The sequence below is a fragment of the Macaca nemestrina genome, chromosome 4 (assembly GCF_043159975.1).
Source record: "Macaca nemestrina isolate mMacNem1 chromosome 4, mMacNem.hap1, whole genome shotgun sequence".
Classification (NCBI taxonomy): domain Eukaryota; kingdom Metazoa; phylum Chordata; class Mammalia; order Primates; family Cercopithecidae; genus Macaca; species Macaca nemestrina.
This window is the reverse complement of record NC_092128.1, coordinates 75,664,607-75,691,534: the sequence shown is the minus strand read 5'-3', so window position 1 is coordinate 75,691,534 and position 26,928 is coordinate 75,664,607. Positions and strand designations below refer to the sequence as shown.

At 37.4% G+C, this 26,928-nt stretch overlaps 1 protein-coding gene across 5 annotated transcripts in view; it reads right to left on the bottom strand.

Annotated features, from left to right (window-relative positions):
* Positions 1-12,982: 12,982 nt before the first annotated feature.
* The window catches only part of LOC105475542 (dynein cytoplasmic 1 intermediate chain 1), a 319,181-nt gene continuing 305,235 nt past the window's right edge, over positions 12,983-26,928 (bottom strand). For all 5 annotated transcript variants that reach the window (XM_011730892.3, XM_011730897.3, XM_011730894.3 and 2 more), the window contains one exon: positions 12,983-13,926. In XM_011730892.3, coding sequence (XP_011729194.1) covers positions 13,816-13,926 — 111 coding nt within the window. In that variant the 3' untranslated portion in view covers positions 12,983-13,815. The remainder of the gene's footprint in view (positions 13,927-26,928) is intronic.

The window sequence follows — 26,928 nt, the reverse complement described above, 5'->3', positions numbered from 1 at the left end:
AATTTTGTAAAACAATTGAAAAAAATAATAATATTTACAATAGAATAAAAAATTAGTTGTTATCTAGGAATAAATTGAAAAAAAATGTTTGCACAACCTATTGATGAACTCTATTAAAGAAGACCCGAAGATGGCCGAATAGGAACAGCTCCAGTCTCCAATTCCCAGCGCAAAAGACACAGGAGACCGGTGATTTCTGCATTTTCAACTGAGGTACTGGGTTTATCTCACTAGGGAGTGCTGGACAATCCCTGCTGGTCAGCTGCTGCAGCCCGACCAGCCAGAGCTGAAGCAGGGCGAGGCATTGCCTCACCTGGGAAGTGCAAGGGGAAAGGGAATCCCTTTTCCTAGCCAGGGGAACTGAGACACACAACACCTGGAAAATCGGGTAACTCCCACCCCAATACTGCGCTTTAAGCAAACCGGCACACCAGGAGATTATATCCCAAACCTGGCCGGGAGGGTCCCACGCCCACGGAGCCTCCCTCACTGCTAGCACAGCAGTCTGCAATCTAACTGCAAGGCAGCAGAGAGGCTGGGGGAGGGGCGCCCGCCATTGCTGAGGCTTAAGTAGGTAAACAAAGCTGCTGGGAAGCTCGAACTGGGTGGAGCTCACAGCAGCTCAAGGAAACCTGCCTGTCTCGGTAGACTCCACCTCTGGGGACAGGGCACAGCTAAACAACAACAACAAAAAAGCAGCAGAAACCCCTGCAGATGCAAACAACTCTGTCTGACAGCTTCGAAGAGAGCAGTGGATCTCCCAATACGGAGGTTGAGATCTGAGAAGGGACAGACTGCCTGTTCAAGTGGGTCCCTGACCCCTGAGTAGCCTAACTGGGAGACATCCCCCACTAGTGGCAGTCTGACACCCCACACCTCACAGGGTGGAGTACACCCCTGAGAGGAAGCTTCCAAAGTAAGAATCAGACAGGTACACTCGCTGTTCAGCAATATTCTATTTTCTGCAGCCTCTGCTACTGATACCCAGGCAAACAGGGTCTGGAGTGGACCTCAAGCAATTTCCAACAGACCTACAGCTGAGGGTCCTGACTGTTAGAAGGAAAACTATCAAACAGGAAGGACACCTACACCAAAACCCCATCAGTACGTCACCATCATCAAAGACCAGAGGCAGATAAAACCACAAAGATGGGGAAAAAGCAGGGCAGAAAAGCTGGAAATTCAAAAAATAAGAGTGCATCTCCCCCTCCAAAGGAGCGCAGCTCATCATCACCAACAGATCAAAGCTGGATGGAGAATGACTTTGACGAGATGAGAGAAGAAGGCTTCAGTCCATCAAACTTCTCAGAGCTAAAGGAGGAATTACGTACCCAGCACAAATAAACTAGAAATCTTGAAAAAAAAGTAGAAGAATTGATAGCTAGAGTAATTAATGCAGAGAAGGTCATAAACGAAATGAAAGAGATGAAAACCATGACATGAGAAATACGTGACAAATGCACAAGCTTCAGTAACTGACTCGATCAACTGGAAGAAAGAGTATCAGCGATTGAGGATCAAATGAATGAAATGAAGTGAGAAGAGGAACCAAAAGAAAAAAGAAGAAAAAGAAATGAACAAAGCCTGCAAGAAGTATGGGATTATGTAAAAAGACCAAATCTACGTCTGATTGGGGTGCCCGAAAGTGAGGGGGAAAATGGAACCAAGTTGGAAAACACTCTTCAGGATATCATCCAGGAGAACTTCCCCAACCTAGTAGGGCAGGCCAACATTCAAATCCAGGAAATACAGAGAACACCACAAAGATACTCCTCGAGAAGAGCAACTCCAAGACACATAATTGCCAGATTCACCAAAGTTGAAATGAAGGAAAAAATCTTAAGGGCAGCCAGAGAGAAAGGTCGGGTTACCCACAAAGGGAAGCCCATCAGACTAACAGCAGATCTGTTGGCAGAAACTCTACAAGCCAGAAGAGAGTGGGGGCCAATATTCAACATTCTTAAAGAAAAGAATTTTAAACCCAGAATTTCATATCCAGCCAAACTAAGTTTCATAAGTGAAGGAGAAATAAAATCCTTTACAGATAAGCAAATGCTTAGAGATTTTGTCACCACCAGGCCTGCCTTACAAGAGACCCTGAAGGAAGCACTAAACATTTAAAGGAACAACTGGTACCAGCCATTGCAAAAACATGCCAAAATGTAAAGACCATCGAGGCTAGGAAGAAACTGCATCAACTAACGAGCAAAATAACCAGTTAATATCATAATGGCAGGATCAAGTTCACACATAACAATATTAACCTTAAATGTAAATGGACTAAATGCTCCAATTAAAAGACACAGACTGGCAAACTGGATAAAGAGTCAAGACCCATCAGTCTGCTGTATTCAGGAGACTCATCTCACATGCAGAGACATACATAGGCTCAAAATAAAGGGATGGAGGAAGATTTACCAAGCAAATGGAGAACAAAAAAAAGCAGGGGTTGCAATCCTAGTCTCTGATAAAACAGATTTTAAACCATCAAAGATCAAAAGAGACAAAGAAGGCCATTACATAATGGTAAAGAGATCAATTCAACAGGAAGAGCTAACTATCCTAAATATATATGCACCCAATACAGGAGCACCCAGATTCATAAAGCAAGTCCTTAGAGACTTACAAAGAGACTTAGACTCCCATACAATAATAATGGGGGACTTCAACACTCCACTGTCAATATTAGACAGATCAATGAGACAGAAAGTTAACAAGGATATCCAGGAATTGAACTCATCTCTGCAGCAAGCAGACCTAATAGACATCTATAGAACTCTCCACCCCAAATCAACAGAATATACATTCTTCTCAGCACCACATTGCACTTATTCCAAAATTGACCACATAATTGGAAGTAAAGCACTCCTCAGCAAATGTAAAAGAACAGAAATTATAACAAACTGTCTCTCAGACCACAGTGCAATCAAACTAGAACTCAGGACTAAGAAACTCAATCAAAACCGCTCAACTACATGGAAACTGAACAACCTGCTCCTGAATGACTACTGGGTACATAACGAAATGAAGGCAGAAATAAAGATGTTCTTTGAAACCAATGAGAACAAAGATACAACATACCAGAATCTCTGGGACACATTAAAAGCAGTGTGTAGAGGGAAAATTATAGCACTAAATGCCCACAAGAGAAAGCTGGAAAGATCTAAAATTGACACTCTAACATCACAATTAAAAGAACCAGAGAAGCAAGAGCAAACACATTCGAAAGCTAGCAGAAGGCAAGAAATAACTAAGATCAGAGCAGAACTGAAGGAGATACAGACACAAAAAACCCTCCAAAAAATCAATGAATCCAGGAGTTGGTTTTTGGAAAAGATCAACAAAATTGACAGACCGCTAGCAAGACTAATAAAGAAGAAAAGAAAGAAGAATCAAATAGATGCAATAAAAAATGAAAAAGGGGATATCACCACCAATCCCACAGAAATACAAACTACCATTAGAGAATACTATAAACACCTCTATGCAAATAAACTAGAAAATCTAGAAGAAATGGATAATTTCCTGGACACTTACACTCTTCCAAGACTAAACCAGGAAGAAGTTGATTCCCTGAATAGACCAATAGCAGGCTCTGAAATTGAGACAATAATTAATAGCCTACCAACCAAAAAAAGTCCAGGACCTGATGGATTCACAGCTGAATTCTACCAGAGGTACAAGGAGGAGCTGGTACCATTCCTTCTGAAACTATTCCAATCAATAGAAAAAGAGGGAATCCTCCCTAACTCATTTTATGAGGCCAACATCATCCTGATACCAAAGCCTGGCAGAGACACAACAAAAAAAGAGAATTTTAGACCAATATCCCTGATGAACATTGATGAAAAAATCCTCAATAAAATACTGGCAAACCGGATTCAGCAGCACATCAAAAAGCTTATCCACTATGATCAAGTGGGCTTCATCCCTGGGATGCAAGGCTGGTTCAACATTCGCTAATCAATAAACGTAATCCAGCATATAAACAGAACCAAAGACAAGAACCACATGATTATCTCAATTGATGCAGAAAAGGCTTTTGACAAAATTCAACAGCCCTTCATGCTAAAAATGCTCAATAAATTCGGTATGGATGGAACGTACCTCAAAATAATAAGAGCTATTTATGACAAACCCACAGCCAATATCATACTGAATGGGCAAAAACTGGAAAAATTCCCTTTGAAAACTGGCACAAGACAGGGATGCCCTCTCTCACCACTCCTATTCAACATAGTGTTGGAAGTTCTGGCTAGGGCAATCAGGCAAGAGAAAGAAATCAAGGGTATTCAGTTAGGAAAAGAAGAAGTCAAATTGTCCCTCTTTGCAGATGACATGATTGTATATTTAGAAAACCCCATTGTCTCAGCCCAAAATCTCCTTAAGCTGATAAGCAACTTCAGCAAAGTCTCAGGACACAAAATTAATGTGCAAAAATCACAAGCATTCTTATACACCAGTAACAGACAAACAGAGTGCCAAATCATGAATGAACTTCCATTCACAATTGCTTCAAAGAGAATGAAATACCTAGGAATCCAACTTACAAGGGATGTAAAGGACCTCTTCAAGGAGAACTACAAACCACTGCTCAGTGAAATAAAAGAGGACACAAACAAATGGAAGAACATACCATGCTCATGGATAGGAAGAATCAATATCGTGAAAATGGCCATACTGCCCAAGGTTATTTATAGATTCAATGCCATCCCCATCAAGCTACCAATGAGTTTCTTCACAGAATTGGAAAAAACTGCTTTAAAGTTCATATGGAACCAAAAAAGACCCCGCATTGCCAAGACAATCCTAAGTCAAAAGAACAAAGCTGGAGGCATCACGCTACCTGACTTCAAACTATACTACAAGGCTACAGTAACCAAAACAGCATGGTACTGGTACCAAAACAGAGATATAGACCAATGGAACAGAACAGAGTCCTCAGAAATAATACCACACATCTACAGCCATCTGATCTTTGACAAACCTGAGAGAAACAAGAAATGGGGAAAGGATTCCCTATTTAATAAATGGTGCTGGGAAAATTGGCTAGCCATAAGTAGAAAGCTGAAACTGGATCCTTTCCTTACTCCTTATACGAAAATTAATTCAAGATGGATTAGAGACTTAAATGTTAGACCTAATACCATAAAAACTCTAGAAGAAAACCTAGGTAGTACCATTCAGGACATAGGCATGGGCAAAGACTTCATGTCTAAAACACCAAAAGCAACGGCAGCAAAAGCCAAAATTGACAAATGGGATCTCATTAAACTAAAGAGCTTCTGCACAGCAAAAGAAACTACCATCAGAGTGAACAGGCAGCCTACAGAATGGGAGAAAATTTTTGCAATCTAGTCATCTGACAAAGGGTAATATCCAGAACCTACAGAGAACTCAAACAAATTTACAAGAAAAAAACAAACAACCCCATCAAAAAGTGGGCAAAGGATATGAACAGACATTTCTCAAAGGAAGACATTCATACAGCCAACAGACACATGAAAAAATGCTCATCATCGCTGGCCATCAGAGAAATGCAAATCAAAACCACAATGAGATACCATCTCACACCAGTTAGAATGGCAATCATTAAAAAGTCAGGAAACAACAGGTGCTGGAGAGGATGTGGAGAAATAGGAACACTTTTACACTGTTGGTGGGATTGTAAACTAGTTCAACCATTATGGAAAACAGTATGGCGATTCCTCAAGGATCTAGAACTAGATGTACCATATGACCCAGCCATCCCATTACTGGGTATATACCCAAAGGATTACAAATCATGCTGCTATAAAGACACATGCACACGTATGTTTATTGCGGCACTATTCACAATAGTAAAGACTTGGAATCAACCCATATGTCCATCAGTGGCAGACTGGATTAAGAAAATGTGGCACATATACACCATGGAATACTATGCAGCCATAAAAAAGGATGAGTTTGTGTCCTTTGTAGGGACATGGATGCAGCTGGAAACCATCATTCTTAGCAAACTATCACAAGAACAGAAAACCAAACACCGCATGTTCTCACTCATAGGTGGGAACTGAACAATGAGATCACCTGGACTCAGGAAGGGGAACATCACACACCGGGGCCTATCATGGGGAGGGGGGAGGGGGGAGGGATTGCACTGGGAGTTATACCTGATGTAAATGAGAGTTGATGGGTGCTGACGAGTTGATGGGTGCAGCACAGCAACATGGCACAAGTATACATATGTAACAAACCTGCACGTTATGCACATATACCCTAGAACTTAAAGTATAATAAAAAATAAAATAAAAATTTAAAAATTTAAAAATTTAAAAAAAAAATAAAGAAGACCCAATAAGTAGAAAGTTATATCCTGTTCTTGGATGGCATTGCCCCAAATATACAGATTCAGTGAAATTCCAATGAAAATCCAAGCAATATGTTTTTTTAAAAGAATTCCACAGTCATTCTAAAATTCATGTGCAAACACAAAAGACCTAGAATAGTTAAAATAATCTTTCAAAATGAGTAACAAAGTTGGAGTACTTACACCACTTGATTTCAAGAATTAATACACAGCTATTGCAACCAAGACAGTGTGATGTCATGTAAGAATATATAAATCAACTAATGAAACAGAATAAAGGATCCATAAATATGCCTACACATATATGGTCAATTGTCTTTCCAAGAATGCTAATTCAATTTAATGAACAAAAAGAAAATAATCTCTTCAGAAAATATTGCCAAAACAGCTGGTTATCCATGTGTTTAAAAAATAATGTTTACCACTATCTCATTTCATATACAAAAATTAATTTAAGAACCATCATCGACCTAAAGGTAAAAGCTAAAACAATAAAATGTCCAAAAGAAAACATGAGACAATATTTTTGTGACCTGTGGCAAAGATTTACTAGAAGGTATGATATAATACTTAGTATAAAAGATAAAAATGGATATAATAGACCTCAACAAAATTTAAAATTTTTGCATATCAAAATATTATATTAAGGAAATGAAGTTCTAAAGCATATACTGGGAAAAATGTTTGTAACAAACATATCTGGCAAAGGAATTATATCCAGAATACATAAAGAACTCCTCTAAATTAATAATTTTTAAAAGCAGAATATATTTAAAAACTCTTATAAATTAATTTTTAAAAATATTATCTGATTACCAATAAAAAGAAATAATTTTAAAGTGGCCAAGATGTGGCCAAGATACTAGAAGGGATATTTTAGAAAAAGAAGAAATAATATAATATTAAATGTGGCCAATAATTACCTGAAAGGTGCTCAAAATCATTAGTCAGCAAGTATATGCAAACTAAAACCACAGTTAGATACCATTTCATACCCACCAAAATAGCTAAAATAAAAAGACCTACAATATCATATATCAGAGAAGTTGTGGAGTCACTAAAATCCACATAGAGCCCTGGCGCGGTGGCTCACGCCTGTAATCCCAGCACTTTGGGCGGTTGAGGCAGGAGGATCACGAGGTCAGGAGATCCAGACCATCCTTGCTAACACGGTAAAACCCCATCTCTACTGAAAACACAAAAAATTAACCTAGTGTGGTGGCATATGCCTGTAATCCCAGCTACTCGGGAGGCTGAGGCAGGAGAATCGCTTGTTGCAGTGAGCTAAGATCATGCCACTGCACTCCAGCCTGGGTGACAGAGTGAGACTCCATCTCAAAAAAATAAAATAAAATAAAATAAAATAAAATAAAATAAAATAAAATAAAATAAAAATAAAATAAAAATCAGTATAAAGCCTGTGGGCCACTATAAGGATTTTGACTTTTATTGCAAGTGATGTGAAAGCCATTGGTATGCTCTGAATGGAGGAGTTAAATGTTCTAACAATACCACTTAGGTGGTTATGCTGAGAAGAGATTGAAGGGGTCAAAGGTGGACACAGGGAGACCAGTTAGGAGGCTACTACAAGAGCATGACAGACATAATGATGGCTTGGGTTAAGTTGCTAATTTGGATATAAACTTACTTCTGGCCACCTCTTCTTTCACACAAAGGAGATAACTGGGTGCTCAACTCACGGCTCTGTCCATTGAAAAGCCTTTCCCTCTTTACTGTCTTTCAAGTTTCATCCTGAGTGTGGTATAAAGTAGTTAGCTGTAATCCATTTACCGCCTGTACCCACAAACTGAACAAACCTATATGTAAACCAAACCCTAACCTTTTGCTCTTCTTTCAGCTGTTTGCACAGAACTCACCCTCCCCACACATGGCCATGTATGCAAGCATGGAGGAGGTGTGCTGGTAAAATCCTGTTGGGTGACGATGGGTTTCTGAGCTACTTGCTTATGCAACTTACTTATGTTCAGAGCCCTCAGTTCTGTACATCCCAATGCACAGTTTCTATCTTATAAGAAGTTTCTTTTAGGTCTATCCAACTTTATGACTTGGTATAGCTGACAGGGCTAAACTTATAATGGGCTGTTTGGATGCGTAAAGTTATATCCCATGGTGAAGAACTTCATTTCTACCAGGATTCGCTAATATGCCATGTGCTGTTTTTGCTTCAGATGGCATGGTCTTCCTCTAGAATCCCATGGGCCACTACTATAATTTTCCAACTGGGACTTGCCAAAAATTCTATGCCACATCTTCTCCCACCATTGACACCACTAATAGAATAGCATCTGCTGATTTTATGGCCCATGCAGCAGAGCTCTTAGCACTACAGTTTGACCTGCTGCAAAGTCCTTTCCCATTCTGAGCCTCACCCAAAACTGTGCATGCCAATTAGTAGATGCACAGAGCAGTATTCTTAGATATGGAATGTGTTAACTTCAAAAACCAAAGAGGCTTACCAGGTGCTGTGCTTCCTTCTTTGTGGTGGGGGCTCTAAGCGTCAGCGGTTTTTATTTTACTTTGGAGGGGATAGCCCAGCATGCTCTTAAACATTCGGGAGATTCCAAAAAGCTCCACTGAAGTAGCAAGTCCTTAAATCTTCCTTGAATTTATTCCCCACCATCTGGAGTGCATATATCTTACCAAGGCTTCTGGTACATTTGTTAATTCTTGCTTATTCTGCACAATCTGTGTGATGCCATTGATGTAATGGATCAGTGTAACATCCTGTGGATGATCAAGCTGTCTAGGCATCTTTGGAGTATTACAGAGGGAGAGACATTAGTGTAGCCCTGAGGTAAAATTATAAATTAAAATAGTTCTTCCTCATGAGTGTAAACTGTTTCTGATCTTCTTTTATAGGTGGAATGAAAAAGAATGCATTCATCCATCAATGGCCACATACCATGTACCAGAAGCCTTATTAATCTGTTCTAGGAATGACACCACATCTAGCACAGCAGCTGTGATCAGTGATCTTACTTGGTTGAGCTTGCAGTACTCATCAGTTATTCTCCAAGATCCATTTAATTTATAAAGGGGGCATACTGGGTTATTAAAAAGATATATTGTAGGGAACACCACTCTATATCTTTTAGGACTTTAAGAGTGGCACCAATCTCTGCCATCCTCCTAGCTCTACTCTGAGATGTAATATTTTGTATTTGCTATCTTGGCAGGGGAAGATGGGAATGTGGCAATTTCAGAGGTCTCCATTTGGCCCTCCCTTCTGTGAGAGCTCTTATCGCAGAGGCCAAGTACCTGATGTAAGTATATCAATTCTAATTGAACACTCAAGGATTGGAGGAATGATGGAATGACCCACTGTGTGTGTCCATAGACCCAATGAGCCCACTGAGACCTAGACTTTAGTAAACACTCCATTACATTACCTTGTTGCCGTAAGTCACCACTCCCATAACATTTCAATGTGAACTCAGTGTACCCAATAGTCTTCAAATGTTGATTTGTTTCTTTCTGCATTGTATGTTCACCTGAATAAATGCCCATAAGTCCTTTTGGGGAAGGACTGGGGAGATCATCACAATAGATGTTAGCAGTGGTGTCCTCCCTCCTGGTGTCCTCCCTTCTAGCAACCTCCTAGCAATCTTCAGTCAATGGGTTCTCGACTGGAAAACTGGCTCAGAACTGGACTGGACAGTGAGCAGAGGTATGTGACTTTTTATTGAGGTAACAGTCTTCAGTCTCCTGCTTCTCCATTCTTGCCTCTATGTTTTTGGTCATAGAAGTTAAGCAACACCCTTTTGGCTGCCTGTCTATTTTGCCACTAGGGATGCCATGTTCTTTTAATTACTCCCACAACTTCCTATGGGTAAAGCCTTCTTGGCTGCTTCTCTGATCTAGCTGGTCATTATGGCAGTTGTGGCTTCCTGACTTCTGGTGGTTAACTGCCACCACCTAGCCACTATTACTCTGGGGTCTCATCATCCCCATGGATATTAGCAAGCCCCACTCTGTGACTGCCTGTCCTACCATCAGCCCTGACCTACAAAGGAAAGCTACTGCTAAACATTCTAGAGATGCCAATGCCTCTCTCACCAGCTCATTGCTAATGGCTTTGAAGGGTGTGTACTCTGGTGTTCCTATGTAACATAACCCTTGAGTGTGTCTTCTGAACTTAAATAATATATCTATTCTAACATATCCATTTCCTTCAACCTCTTTATTCCTTCCTGTACTATCTACCAGGGCAACTCAGGCATTTTCACTCTAGTGAATGTAGGCTACAGCTTCTTCAGACTTCTAAGAGTGACCCTATTCCTTAGGTTCTGTGCCAGAGTATAAAGTCATATAGCTTCCCTCTTCCTTACACACACACACACACACACACACACACACACACACACACACACCCCTCAAAGTCACTGAATTATTCCTTATCTAATCAATATTCTGGCTCCCTTGATCAAACACCTCAAAATCCAATCCCAGTGCTACTCCCTGGGCTCCTAATGGCACACACTATTTTTTGCAATTCTTTTGAGGCATAGTTTCTTTGTTCTTTTATAAGGCCTAGGACATCCCTAGCCAGCTTAGGCTGGATAGCCATCAGACAGTGATGTTTGTCAGGCCTCAAGAAAGAGAGAGGGAAAGGGAGGAGAAGAAGGAAGGAAGGAAGGAAGGAAGGAAGGAAGGAAGGAAGGAAGGAAGGAAGGAAGGAAGGAAGGAAGGAAGGAAGGAAGGAAGGGACAGACAGACGGGAAGGAGGGAGGGAAGAAAGTTGTCTAGTTTTAGATTGAAGTACAGTTCTGAGAAAGTTTTAGCAATGCTAAAGGACATGAAGTCCCAGAGCCAAAGTTACTTCAAAGAAGTCTTATGTCTCCTAGATACAGGCCAGCCTTAGGATCTTTGCCATACTTAGTCTTGGCTGGCAAGAGCATGCAGGAAGCATGATCTTGGTAAAACTTGGTGATGGGTTTCAAAACAAAGCAGCATAACTGTCATTCAACCATGTTCTCTGTAATAGGAAATCTGAAAGGCACATCTTTCTGGCTACCACATTTCATCTGGGACATCAGCTGGGGTGACTTAAATGGCTATGGACTGGCTATGTATTTCTCTTTATATCTACATGACCACTCCATGGTCAGCTTCTGTGTGGCCTGGAGGTCTCAGGGTAGTTGTACTTCTTACATAGTAAGGGACCAAGATTGTTTGTGCCAAGAAACCTAGATGGAGGATATACGTCTTCTTATAACCTTGCCCTGGGCTGTGGACTGAATGTTTATGTTCATTCCCAAATTCATACGTTGAAGCCTAAATTTTCAATGTGACAATTTTTGGAGGTGGGCCTTTGGGAGATAATTGGGTCATGAGGGTGGAGTCCACATAAATGTGATTAGTGCCCTATAAGTAATGACATGAAAGAGATCATCTCTCTCTCCTCACCATGTGAGGATTCAATGAGAAGACAGCCATCTGCAACCTAAGCAGATGGCCCTCACCAGATATCAGATCTGCCAGCATCTTGACCTTGGATTTCCCAGCTTCCAGAACTGTGAGAAATAAAGTTCTGTTGCTTAAGCCACTCAGTCCGAATACCACAGTATTCTGTTATAGCAGTCTGAATTAACCAAGACATCCTGGAAACCACGTAGCAGTCTTAATTAACTAAGACATAATGGAAACCATGTAGCATCACTTCCTGGCATTGTGTCAGTCACATAAGGTCAGCCCAGATTCAACATGGGATGGCCTGCACAAGAATTGGGAACTGCCTTGGAGACCAGCTACCACAGTGGGATATATAAGAACACATGTTCTTGTAACATTTTATATGCCTAATATAAGTGACTCAGGTCTTTGTACTTTTCACATCATCACTCATTGAATCATTCAATTTGGTCTATCATAATAACTCATGGGTTTTGAATTTTTATTCTTAGGTACTTTACTGTATGACTGTGAAACTTTTTTTCCCAGTACTTTTCATTCAAATGCTTTTAAACCTATTTCAGATACTCATTTGTTATCTATAAAGTTTTTATTGTTTACAAAGGATTTCAATACCTAAATATTGTAGGATACTTGGAGTAAAAGAATAACACTATTTTAAAAATAAAAGAAACCGTACAGTTCAAGGAATCCCTACCAACAAAGCCCTAATGGAAATTCCCTTCCTAAAAAGCCAAAGCCTGTCTTCGAATGTTTTTCATGACTCAACTGCTATTTGTTTTCATTTTCCCTGGGCATAAAATGACCTTTTGAAAAAAAAGTTTATTAAAGTTGTTTATAGACATATTTCCTAGTCCAATAGTAATAAACATCATTTTTCTGGTGTAAATTGTTTTTAAAAAGATATGTGTAGGACATTTGGTATTTGTTCATCTTAACCTACCTTTCTTACTCCAACAACTGTCTTTGGGCAAGGGTGGTTTTGGTAAAGGTGAGAAGGAGGAGCTTTCCACAAAACCACACACATTCGCTCATAAAAATAAAACCAGGAGTCTTGGTTTAAGTCCGGCCAGGTTGGCTGCTCAAATAAATTCATGATCGGTCTTTAACATGGCTCTAATGTATCTCTCCCACCTCTTGTCACAGCAGAATTCCAGTCAAGTTTTCCCCAAGCAAAGGATTTACTTACACTGGTGCAGACCTGGTTTGAAACATTTTATTGGCAACACTGATGTCATATTTAGGAACCATAGACTTTTGTCAGACTGTGTTAGCTTCAATGACAAGTATTAGTGGTCAATGATATTTGAAATATTGTTAAAGTACCTAGAAATAATAGGCATTAAAATTCATTTCGTTCACTGCAACAAACCTCTAAAGATTTCATGTCTTCAGTGGAACTGGCATACTGTAATTGTTATTTGGAACTTAATGTAACCTCAACAGCAGCAGAGAGAATACAGTCCTCTCATTATGCACATGCTCTAGGATCGTTTATTTTAATGCTTTCAAATAAATACGTTCCATGCAGCACACTACAATAAATAAGGAGCAGCAATGTTCTTCTAGTAAATCCATTCATAATGTGAGTCACCATGTAAAACACCACATCTCAAGTCTTTGGCCCTGTACCATAACATGAGGCACACCACATCTGCACCCAATCATATCTGGCTTCATATGGATTTAATAGGACTATGCCAGGAGTGCATGTAAGCACAAATTTAACCAGAGGTTTCCAGCTATTAAATACAGCTACTAAGTAGTTAAAAGGCAGCAACTTAACCCATAACCCCCCTCCCTTCATTTTTGAGACAGAAATATAAAGATAGAAATGCTCTGGTGAATTTTGGGTCAGTGGAAAGCATGGTGGGACACATTTAGAATGCTTGGAGCAAAGCTGGCACAATATGGCACCCAAAATGTCACAGCAATACTGATACTGAATGGACACCCAGTACAACAGACTTGACTGCAGACGCTGAGCTCTAGGACACAAAGTTGGGGGCTGCGGTGGGGGTGGCTCATTTCCACTAGGCAGATAACTCAACAGTGCCTTCCTCCTCGCTATCAGCTCTGTTAGCGCGAATCTCCACAAGGGTCCTGGCAAATCGGGTCCATTCATCATTGTGGGGAACTGCAAGCTGCAAAGCAAATCAATGCAGAAATGATGAACAAGATATCTTTCCTGTCTGAAAGCCCTGAAGCCTGAATGACTATCCCTTTGCCCTCACCCCCTCCAAAGCAGATATTTCCCTTGGAATGTAAAGGAAATCAAATATTCTTCTTTGGATCAAGCAGGGCCTGAGGTGTCGCTCTTTAATAAGAGAACCATGTCACTCTTGGAAGCAAAAGCACTCACAGAATTTATAAAATTTTAAAACCTATGTAAACTATACAGTCACAGTAGCCACATTAAAGTGCTTTTAGTAATGAAATTTTTTCATAAGAAGACCAGACTTACAGTGAAACAGCAAATAAAAACTGCGTTATTGACCAAGATTTTCAAATAACTGTATATTTTATCCCTAGTCAATGGTATTAATCCTTTTTCTATAGTATCGCTCATGGGGCAGTATGAAGGCAAAAGAATAGCTTATATATACAAAGAAATATTCCTCCTATGAAATAGTACTTAGGCCTTTCCAGTAAGATTTATATGATGATAACTATGAATAATAGTAATAGTAGCTATTATTTACCGAGAGTTGTGTTCTAAGTACATTACATGTATTAACTCATTCACAATAAGAATCCTATTGTGCCTCATATTCCTAAATCAGAGGCACGCAAAGATTAAATAATCTTACTAAGGTTGCATAGCTAGCAAATATCAGTGTCAATGGAATCTGGTTCCATTATGAACATCCCTAGCCAGTATGCTATACTGATTCATCAAAAAGGGGATTTATAAAATTTCCAAAATATCTTCTATGTACTATTCAGTGAGGAGGAAATTAATGCCTCTTCCAATGCAAACTGAATCTATGAATTTTTGTTAGTAGTTTTAAAGGATAATGTTTTCTCCACATAGCATCCAAAAATAAATTGCTTAAAAATATCATGCAAGTATCTGGGATAGAATATTTGAGGATGAGAAACAGGATTTCGTAGAAGTCTGAATGGTTTTCACAGAGAATAAAATTGATTTAGATTTTAGACGCATTTTCTTGGAGTTTTACCCTATAATATAGTGTAATTCAACCATAGGTACTAGTGCTACAGTACATTATCCACATATTCCATAAACATTAAGAACACACAGGCATCTCAATTAATATACTTTTTAATGAAAAAAGAGGAAGCAAGTAAACCTAAGCTTTGAGATTGCTTCTGCAGCTGGAAAATTTCTCACCACACAGAGCCAAATGATTAGAACTTAAAATTTTTATTACAAGGATAATATTCTCAAATACTGTCTGTCCAAGAAAACTTATTGGAAAGTGGCAACTTCATTATGCAAAGTATATCCTTAAATTAGTGTTCTGGTATTAAGGCTAAATGTTTCAAGTATATAATTCTGGAAATTATATACAGGCAAGGAAAGTAAGTTCTTTGACTTATTTTGCGAAGTGCAGTACCAATAAGAATTCTTACTTAGTCACATGAATGAGTTTCTGAATGGTTAAATGCTACTACAGTTATTGAAATGAATCCAAATTTCTTTGTAGGCAATAACGCGAGTTCACAATAGTCTTGAATGATGCTGATAACTTTTTGCTCAGTCTGTTTTCCCTACTTTGGGCTCTTATCCTGTATTCCACGATTCTTCATTTTTCTCTTCAATTTTAGAAAATACTGTACCTGGGAAATGAGGCCCCCAAAATGTATGATACAAACAAGCTCACTAAAAACATAACCAGCAAAGGGTTGGTATCACATTTATGTAAAAGAATAGGACCACTATTTCTTTTCTCTCTTCCAACCGCTGAGCAAGCCTTTCCAAAAATAACCATGAAACAAAAGCCCAAGAAGAGACAAAAGCCTAATCATGACAACACATTTATAACTTTTTCCCATATAAAGTAAGAATCAAACTAAAGCTGAAATGCCCCATAACTTCATATAACTTTAAATATTGGAGGAAAAAAACAGGTCTCAATAGTACACAGTACCTTGCTCATAAAGAGCTGAGTTTCGTTTCCAAACATAAAGCTATATTATTAGTTAAAATGGTACAAATTTAAGTTAATATACGATGACCTACGCAATATTTTATTGATAGCAATGTGTATAACAATAAAATAGGTAAATGTATTTACATAGTTTCATGTAGTAGTCATGGCAAAACTGTTCAGAAACAGCCCTAGTAAAGATTACGGAACATTAAGGTTTGAATAAATGTCTAGATACAGTTTAGAACATTTACACTATATAAAATTGCACATCTCAAAAATTACATAACTTCTCAAAATTGAATTTTATCAAATTTAAATGTTTCTTTTAAACACACAAAATATAAACCAGCAAGTGAATTATATGTGACTTTCTTCATGGGGGTGGGATTAATAGTGCTGTAATACTAACACATGCCCTTAGAAATACAGATTCACCCTCACAAAAGTGTCACAGTAATCTAACACATCTTGTCCTCTTTCTGATCTGCTGAAGTTTCATTTAGATTGGCAAAATGTTTGAAGTTTGTTTTTTAGGGATATTTGTTTTGCCAAGTCATTTCCTCTTTATGGTATTATAATTTTCACAGAAATATTTATGTTCTTGGTTCACAAAACTTCTAGAGTAGAACATGATGAAAACACAATTCCTTCTAGAAACTTGAAATCAATTTATCTACCTCATCCTATTATACTTTTCATCTTGTTGACTGTAAAAATAACCCAAGGTGATTGTAATGCTAGATCTAGAAGGTGAACTGCAGACTGCCCCATTTTTAGAATTAAATATCACCATTAGGAAGTACTTTAAGTATAATCTTAGCTTGAACGTGTGAATGTGTATTCACAGGCTATTTCTACACCCAAAGTAATAATTTTTGACATTAGAATTACTTGTAGGTAAAACCAAACAGGTGTCCTAACAAACAAGAGGGCCACTCTTTTCACCTTGCTGTTTCCATGACTGTAAACAGCATCCGTTTGGACAGAACTGCCCTTCCTACCCTTGGCAGTTCCTGGCTCCTCTCACCTGGTACTCTCTGATTAGAAATGGCTAGAAAGGAGGCTCAAGAACATAAATGCATTTATGATTTTCTCTAAGAGATTTTTAAATCCCATACTATCTTAATCATTAAATAGGAAAAATCTTTGTTCATGTTTCTTACAGAACAGACTGATCTCATGTCCTACCTTGCATATAAATTTATTCAATACTCATTCAATCAGCATTGATTGAGTACCAATTATATGTCAGGCACTGTGTTTGAATTAAAGATACAGTAGTGAATTGTTTTGGAATATGATGACTATGAAATACTGACAAAATTAATTATGATTTTTGTAGGTCAAACTGTGTGAATACTGGCAAAAAAAAAACTTCACTGACATTAAAATATGAATAGCCTAAAATTTACCTTCCTTCAGTGACAACTGTAACATTTCCTGTTACCTGTTGTGTGTCAAGCAAGTAACAGGGAGGCAAATGGCATGTTAATAACATTGCTTCAGCATCTCTTCAAGTTTCTATTAAGGCATTACAGGCTAAATCTAGAGCATCACTATGGATTTTTTTTTCTCTGAGAATAATAGCTTAGAATAATTTCCAAACAATTTACATTTGTGATAGGAAAAAAATTCGTAAGTTATTTTGACCAATTAAAAATGTATAGTTAAATTAAGGGAACACCATTAAAAAAAATTTAAAAAAACTTCAAAAATTGCCCAGCATTGTTCTAAGTCAAAGTGGATCTGGAAACATTTTCTGCCTCTAGATTCATCTCTGATGAAGTCTGCATCATAGGTTAGGGATGACTCAGATATTCCAACTGCTTCATCGACTGAGTTCACCAACAGCCAGTCCATCTCCTGGTTCAATGACTGTTTTCTAATTTTTTGCTAAACATATAAAGCACTTTCATGCCAAAGCACTTGAGGTTCAGATTCCTGAGATAATAAAATCTTAACTCTAAGAGAGCTCACCTTTTGTTTTTTGTTTTTTTGTTTTTTTTTTTTTTGAGATGTTGCCCAGGCTGAAGTGCAGTGGCGTGATCTTGGCTCACTGCAACCTCCGCCTCCTGGGTTCAAGTGATTCTCCTGCCTCAGTCACCCAAGTAGCTGCGATTACTGGCATGCACCACCACACTCAGCTAATTTGTTTTGTATTTTTAGTAGAGACTGGGTTTCACCATGTTGGCCAGGCTGGTCTCGAATTCCTGACCTCAAGTGATCCGCCCATCTTGGCCTCCCAAAGTGCTGGGATTACAGGTGTGAGCCACCACGCCTAGCAATATGATCCTATTTTTACAACCAATGAAACTAAGGGCAAAGGTAGTTACTGAGGTAGGAATTTGGACATAAGAAGGAGGTAAAATGAACCTCCGATTTGGACAGGAGACTCAAGTGCTATTCTCATCTTGGTTGCTGGCAATGGTCAGGCACTTACCCTCTCATTGCCTCATTTGTAAAGTAGGGATGATGCTGTCTGACCCATTCATCAACAGAGATGTGGAGAGCATGAGAAAGGTAATCTAAGTAAAGGAAGTACTATGAGTTCATCATGGATTGTCATGCATTCTTTTTCCTTAAATTATCAGTCAAATTGAACAGGCTCCCCAAAATGATATGTTTTGTGGCATACATACCCATTTTACAGTATTTTTCTGTTTTTTAAAAAAATTTCCTTAGGAATTAATTCTGATTGTTATGTGAGGATGTTAAGAAGCAGGGCATAGACCTTTCTTTAACAGGTAGGAGAGGACAGTATAGGGAGCTAAATGATTTGCTAAAGACCACATAACTTTCATCTGTTAGTGTGGGGCAATCAAGCCTCACCCCTTTGAGAAATGCCAGCATTCCATGACAGAAGGGCAGGCAGGTAATGTGTTTTGAATCACCTGCTCAAAGATTCTGAAGATTGTTTTAAATCTTCTAAGATTCTTGGAAGACAAAAGGTCAACAAGCAAAAGCAAAAGTGCAAAAATTGTGGAAAAATTCACGAAAATGTATCATTTTAGCATCCCAGAGCCCCACCCCTCAGGCTACCCCACTATTTCTCTGACCATGTCAGGGATCTGTCCCCTCCTCTCTGCCTGAGTGGACTGGAGACTGCCTCTGGACCCGGTCCCACTTCACCCCTGAAAAACTTACCAGTCTAACCCCTTGCTCGCCTTGCCCGGGTGTCCTGTATACCTAAAGGGAGGCACAGATTGTGGAGTAATAACGTTTGAGAATGGAGCCAGGGTTGACTTTTTTCCACTTCACCAGCCAGATCCTGCTTTTTTTTTTTCCCCCCAGATTTGCCATTAACTTGCTGTGTGTCTTTAGGGAATGTATGGTTTTAACACTTCTGATGTTTATCTTTTTACTTCCTCATTTGTGTGAAATAAATTATAAGATCCATCTTCTAGGACTGAATATTAAATAAAACGAAAAAATGTAATGAGCTTAACACAGTGCTTGTACATTATAAACCCTGAACATGATGCTGTTTTTCCTTCTTAATGTTTATTCCTCTCTTCTAATTTTTTTTATTTTCTTGCTTCCTTGCCTCTACTCTTTCTTCTACTTTCTTCTTTTTACCTATTCAGAGCTGAACTTTTTTTTTTAGAAGTTTACCTTATATTTTATAACATTTTATGTCTTCAATATTCACACAAATAATTTCCTAAGTAGTCAGGCTTTTAATAATAGCTAACTTTCATGAATGGGGGACAGGGAAAGAGTTCTTGCAAATCACAAGAATTCTTTCAGAGTTGCTACTTTCCATTGTTCATTTAAAAATCAAGTTTAAAATATAACTATTTATTGTAACTATACACATCCACACACATATGTAGACATGCACATACATATTTTTTATTTTTCACATGTGACTAATACATCCTAATCCATCTATTTCCTTGTGGCATTTTCCACAGTGGGATTCATCATTTTTACCTAAAGTTGTAAGGATTTATAACTGACGTACACGCTGTTAAAAAAATCAAATGACTTTTTATAACCAAGGTTAAACATGCAAATATCATTCATATGTTCCTCTTTATAATCACATGGCTAATAACCATTTTGAATAGTTCTCAGTCAAATCTTCCTCATTTTTTAGTAATTGCAGCTATAATAATTTTAAATAGCTGCATTATCTGCAGTAACGTTCACAATCCCAATGCAATATTTTTCATAGTAAAAATATCTGTCTCAGGTATTGCTTACTTTAGTTTTTTTTTTTTAAATCTTGCATAATTAAGACGTTAGAAAAGCACTCTGATTTCAGTTGGTTTCTCACATACATGAAGTATGGCCAACACATTAAGTGAGTAGGACTTTAGGTTTCAAGATAAATATTCCACGGGATGTGTGGCTCATCAGCCTCTTTGTAATTTTTCAGTTAGATGAAGTAATTTTAAAAAGTGTGTGAGACTATCATGTTAACCATTGATTTCCAAGAGATACACAACAATTCACCTCTGTATTAATCTCAAAATTAAACTTTTCTGTTAAAAAGATATCTTACAGATTTCCTTTCACTTTAATACACATTATTTTTTAAAGCATTTACAGAAAATGTAGAAGTGTACATTGGTTTCCACAGAACAACTGCTAACCCCCTCTAAGCTCTAAAAGCCTTTTTAAAAGGACAATTATTAATGGCACCCAAATTCAGGAGATGGTTGACTTACTGGTATACAAATACACGTCTGTGTTCAGAGGAAGCCTATATTTTTTAGGACAATTCCCTTTACCACACACACAGATGGGAGCAAAGTGGGAGGTAATATGCAATGAAACAGCCACTGAACGACCAAGCATACCCGCTTCACATAAATACAGCCCCACTGTATTTAACTCCCGGGAGAGTCTAGCATCACGGCTAACAATGGATGAAACCACGGACCAGAATTCCAAGCCAGAATGCAATATACAGAGGGTGTAAATATACTACAGTGTTCTACCACAAAAAGATATATGGTATGTAACTTATTTAGAGCAGTTTCAAAGAAGTCGACAAAGTAGGAGTTATATTAGTCTCTGTACAGCACAATCTGCTGAGTTATATTAGTCTCTGTACAGCACAGTCTGCTATTACCAGTCAATAGGTAAAAATTTCTGTAAAATTTAGCAACACTCTTACCTATGGTGGACAGATGGTATTTGATTATCTTTGAATTTCTTTTCATCTGGAAATCCCATCTAAGGGAACCCTCATCCACCCATGAAGCTTCAGACCTCTCTGCCAAAGGTCTCTTCCCTCATATCTTTAAAGGAGTAGTTTATTTTTACCGCATTTTTTTTTAAGAGTAACACTTTTTAAAAAATCCATTACCACCTAATTAAGGACAGAAATAAAGGTAGGACATAAAAGTCAAAGTAAATAGTAACAAATATGGGTCTCTATCAACTTCAATAAGCCAGCGAATACAGAAAGAAATATATATCCTTCTCCTTAAACGCTATCTTAAGAAAGTAACATGTAAAATATTTTTCATGTTAAAATTTAGCATTATAGGAAGCATGACAACATTCTGAAGGTTTTACCTTTGGAAGAAAAACAACAACAACAAGAACAACAACAAATAGCCGAAGAAAGAGTTAATTCACGAAGACCTAAAGACAAATAGTTTTGTTTCACATTTGTATTAAAATCTTATCATCCTTCTTTCCTCAGAAATCTTTTAGCCTTATTGTTTTCCTTACTGTTTGGAATAATCTATTTCTCTGCCCAAAAGATGGAGAAAATGCTAAAAACGCTGGTTGATGGACAATAATGAGAAATAAACTTTCTAAACATGGATAACTTCTTTTTCCATAACACAAAAGATCAAGAAAATGGTAGGAAAAAGCAAAAGCATGTGCTACACAAGCTCACCTGTCACATAAGCTACTAAACACATGTCCCTTCTTTTCCTGATATTATTAACTATAGGTTTTCTGGTAAATTCTTAGCAACTGCTGCGTCTAAGCAGTTTTGACAAAAAGAAGGCTTATTGCTAAACACCTTAAAAATATTTACCAAGGTAATAAAAGAAATGTCATTCCCTCCTACGGAATGTTTGGGCATAAAAGAGGTATTTTTATAACGCAGTTCATGATTTACCATATCTATAGGGTCCAAAAAAAGCACAATGAAAAGGAAGCATTTTCCAGTGGTTTGACAACTGTTTGAATCAACTGTTATGCTTTTATTACACTAGTGGCCAACTGCTCACTTTTAAAAGCACAGGAGGGGAGGGAAACTGGGAAAGAGATTGGGGGGAAGGATAGGCACGCTTTTCTAAAGATACTTTCTAAATATCCTTTTCCCTGCAACTACAGTTAAGTAATTTTTTTCCTGTGCATCAATATGTAGCCAACTTAGAGGCTACATCCTGAATGCTCTAAACAATTAAATTTTCTCTTAATTTTTCCTCAAATTTTCACACATGAATCATTCATTCACCCATCAAATATTTACTGGGTGCCTATTTTGTGCCAGGCACTTTGCTAGACTGGGTTATTGTGTTTTAATAGACAATCATCAAATAACCACTTTGTGTACAATTCTGTGGATGTGGTCTTCCAAAGGTTAAAAAAAAAAAATCTGAGGAATGTGATAATCAAGGGAGGGCTGACAATCTGAATTTTTTTTTTTAAGTCACAAGGGTAACTTTTTTTTTAAAATCATACTAGAAGGTTTTCACTTTCTTATTTATTTATTCACTTTAAAAATATTCATTTATGTTCACTTTCTATCTAAGGGACCTTAATGCTGAGACCAACACAAATAAAAAATTTATTCTGAATATTAAGAAACTATTGGTTGGTTATTAGGAGAAAGAGCTTAGAAATGGGAGACTGTTTTATCTATTAGGTTAAAAGTATGAAATTGCTTTTACAATGTTAGCAATTTGGATATTTCTTAAGTGATAAGTAATTCATGCTTTAAAATTTAAAAGATGTTCTGATAGCTGACATTCTCAAAAATTCATGTAAGCTTTCCTTGAAAGTGAAATATAATGATTCATTCACTTCCTCACTTTTCAAGTCCAACCTACGTGGTGTATAAATATTTACACAGGAAACATGCATAAGCAGATACTTGATTATGTATTATATTTTAGATATGCCAACAGTAGCACACATACACATGTAAGAAACAACTCCATTCTATACAGGCCAGGGTTAATCTACATTCACAGATGATTGGAGAGACTTCACATTTAGCTTTTAAAGCTGTGATTTGAGGCTACTGCTCTAAGCAGCAATTTTTCAAGATAAAATTTAGCAATTTTGAAATTATAGAACCAAACACAATTTTGTCAGCTATAAAAAAATTAACACTATAATTAACAACTGCTTCATAATCCAAACTGCTATTGAAGATGACAGTTTGAAACCACAGAAGAATCGTGAAGATGATTAATTATACAAACTGGTTCTTCTTTCAGAAGGTTTATATTCATAGATCATTTATCACCAAAATGAGAATATATGAACTTCATTGAATATTGCAAATTACTATACACACATTAATTTGCTGTTTGTAATATTAGATATTAGGGCTTTCTTTTCATTGAGTCAACTACTCCATAATACATGAAGTCATAAGTATTTCTTATCAATTCAGAAAAAACATTTGCTTGAGAAGATATTAATCCTGTAAGTCCATTTTCATATACTAATGCTACCTGAATAAGCATACTATTTATATAAAAATTAGTTTAATCATGGTCTTTTACATATATAATTATCAAAGTGAAAGCCACTGCTATTACACACACTATAAGATGAATACTTACAACATTAATTGGAATTAATTGCACCTTTTCTTTTTTAAATTAAGCACTTTTCCCAGAAGAAATACAGTTAATACTAACATTACAATCATAGATTTTACCCAAAATATTTAATTTCAAATACATATAATTTATTATGACAAATGAATTAATATATTATTTCAAAGAGGCTTATTTTATTTAATTATATTTATTAGCATCCCAAATCTGCCCATGCAAATATACCTTTGTGCCCTTTGACTTAATAGCACAGCATTGTGGCTATAACACTAAAAATTCAAGTAAAAACTGAAAAATCTAGTTGAAAATCTTGATGCTTTGTTCTTACATCATCAACTGCTATCTAGATGTTATAGACAGAACCAGGTATTTGGATTTTAACATTTTATCTGGATGTTTGGTATCACTGGAAGAATTTATGCCTAAGTCTTTTCTTTTTCATGAAGGGAAAATCAAAGGAAGTATTTGGTATCAGCTAAAGAAAATAATGTTTATCCACCTAAGAATAAGCCAGTACTTGCAAAGGCCTTCAAGAATCTAGGAAATTAACGGCCACACTCAAGTAATGAGAAACACCCAGTGTTTCAGATGATCATACCTGGATCTTGCTAACCTGAGACCAACTCTGCTCTTCTGGAGGCTGCAAAAACTCAGCCATGCAATCAGGTTTGCCTTGCGCAGGGGACAAAAGCCTTCATAAAGCAGTTATTAAAACTGGCTGATTGCAAATGCAGTTCTTTTTATTAAGGGACTCTTGTTTGAATTAACCTCCCAAATCCAAGTTTAACTTTTCAGTTTTGTGTTTTGTACACCCACTTCCTCAAGGAGGAGAATTATTTATATTCAAGGCACAGGCTGCTTATGGAGAATTGACCTAGGCCCTATACTACTGGAAAACATGAAGGAGTTCCACAAAGTAAACAAGTATTGCCTAAGTGTGATCCCCTTAAAAATCATCATTGTATTGTATTTATTTTGTGTCACTCAAACCCTTTTTAGCTCCTAGTACTTCCAGTTTATCAAATGCCACTACGTCAAACTGCTGTTGAAAGCATTAAAAAAATGGCCCGTTGAATCTCTTTTCTTTTATTCTTATTCTTGCTGGCTATGAAACCTTATGAGGCACCTATTAACAGTTCTTACATGTAACACCTTGACCATCACTCTAAAATGTATTATGTAGGCCATTTTTCCTGTTGGGGTTACAAATAAACTTTTCACTCCTGATTTTTCATTTTGGCTTTAAAATATATTCAAATGGACATTTAAAATCATGTTTTACTTTTTTAGCAGTGTTACATTTGATCTCTCATGTTAACCCACATCTTTCTTTTCCAAGAATTTTTCAAGGCCCATATTTCCAATGTTAAATGTATTACACTTATTGAAATTTATAATAAAATGAATACTATTCTTTTGGCCCCCAAATAGTCATATCAAACAAGCTATTTGAAATGCTACCAAAGTTCAGAGTTCAAATTTAAAGATTTATGCATATTTTCTTAGGTAATTAGTGAATAAGATACCAAATCAATAAAGCTAGGATAAGATTTGTCCATCTCTCAAACCATGGTTTTTAAGTTGCCATTTTATTCTTCAAATCGTACTTTGAGCTGAAAATGATTCTGTAATTTTATCATTTGACTACTGTAAAATATAATCAGGGATTTGAAACCTGTGTGAATTTATCACAACTGAAAACAAAATCTTCCCTGGAAGAGGTTAATGGAAAAAGAAATAATAGGAGGTGGAAGATAAACTGCTTCTTTCAAAACTGGAGCTGCAAACAGCATTCTAACTAATTCAGATAAGCAGCAAACATAGTTGTTAGGGGATATTTATGACAGCCGCATCTGTGTGACAGCACTGAAGCCTTAACAATGGCGGCAGGCTTTCTATAAAACACATCTGCAAGAAAGACAGGTAGATAGGCTGGCTATCAATCATCAGAACACATGAATTATTCCATACATACTGGCCTATGTGCTGTTGAAGTCAGCTCTATATACATAGAAAAGCTTGCTCTTCGGTAATGGAGCCATGGCAATGAGTAATTTTTATTTTTAATTCTTTAAAATGTGTGTTCATACATCATTTGAAAAAAAACCCAAGAATACCTCTCTTTTCAGGTATATTAATAGTTCATTTTTGACTTATTATCCTACCCATGTTTCATTTAATTGCATGGGATCCTTCCTATAATCCAAAAGAAATAAATTGCATCCCATAGTTTGGAGATTTCTCAAAACTTATTCAGAATCTAGGCTCATTTTTAATTTTGAATCTCAGAAAATTTAAATGGTGCATGCAACCACTGTCTATGTAAATTAACTTTTCAAGGCACAAATAGAATAAAAATTATAGCCAAATAATAAAAAGGGGTCTTCTCTGTCTTTTGTCAGATTCAGATTCGCATAACTTCCATTTATGCTAATGGGAGTTCAGCACCTGCTCTGCAAAGAAAATAGACCCCTATCTGTGAAAATAAATGTGTACAGTGTATTTTCCAGATATAATGCTGAAATCAGACAACCAAAAATGTGAGCTATATAAACACAGCCTCAGGTGACCTACCTGAAAACATTGCTGTTTTATATTTTACCTCTTGAGTAATAGGTTGTGGGATATTACTCATGTCTTTGTCATTTAAATGTAACAAAAAGAAAAAAAAAGGGAGATGGACAAACTCAGTCTGGTGATTTCAGTGAGCTCATACACAATCCTATGTTTACGCCTTCAGAAGTTCATAATAAATTGTATCACTAAATCTGGATTCAAGCCACTGCTCTCTGCCATCAACTTAAAAGTCATAGAGGATAAGTGTACATTATAAGAGGAAGGCATGGTCATAGGGGCACTGAGCTGGGGCTCCCTGCAGCAGCTGCAGCCTCAGCTGGGACAGGAGATGAGGCAGACGATTGTCAGTGACTGGTGATACCAGAGTCCCTTTCTGCAATGCCCTAATCAGGGAGTGCCAGGGCTCACAGGAAGGCAAGTCTACCTGGGCTTGAATGGGGATGTTTCCATCAGTGCTCATAGCAGCTCCCTTCAGGGAGATCTCAACAACGGTGTGGACAGAGAAAGCCTGTCCCACTCCACTCCAACTGGCGTAGGCATCTCAGAGATCTTTCCCCAAATTATATTATTAATACATTTTTCAGGTAAAACTATGATGTGATCAAAACAGGGTTGTGGGAGGTGAACTGGGATCTTCAGCATGGCTTTAGCTCTATATGTACCTTGATGTTTATCATGGTAGAGT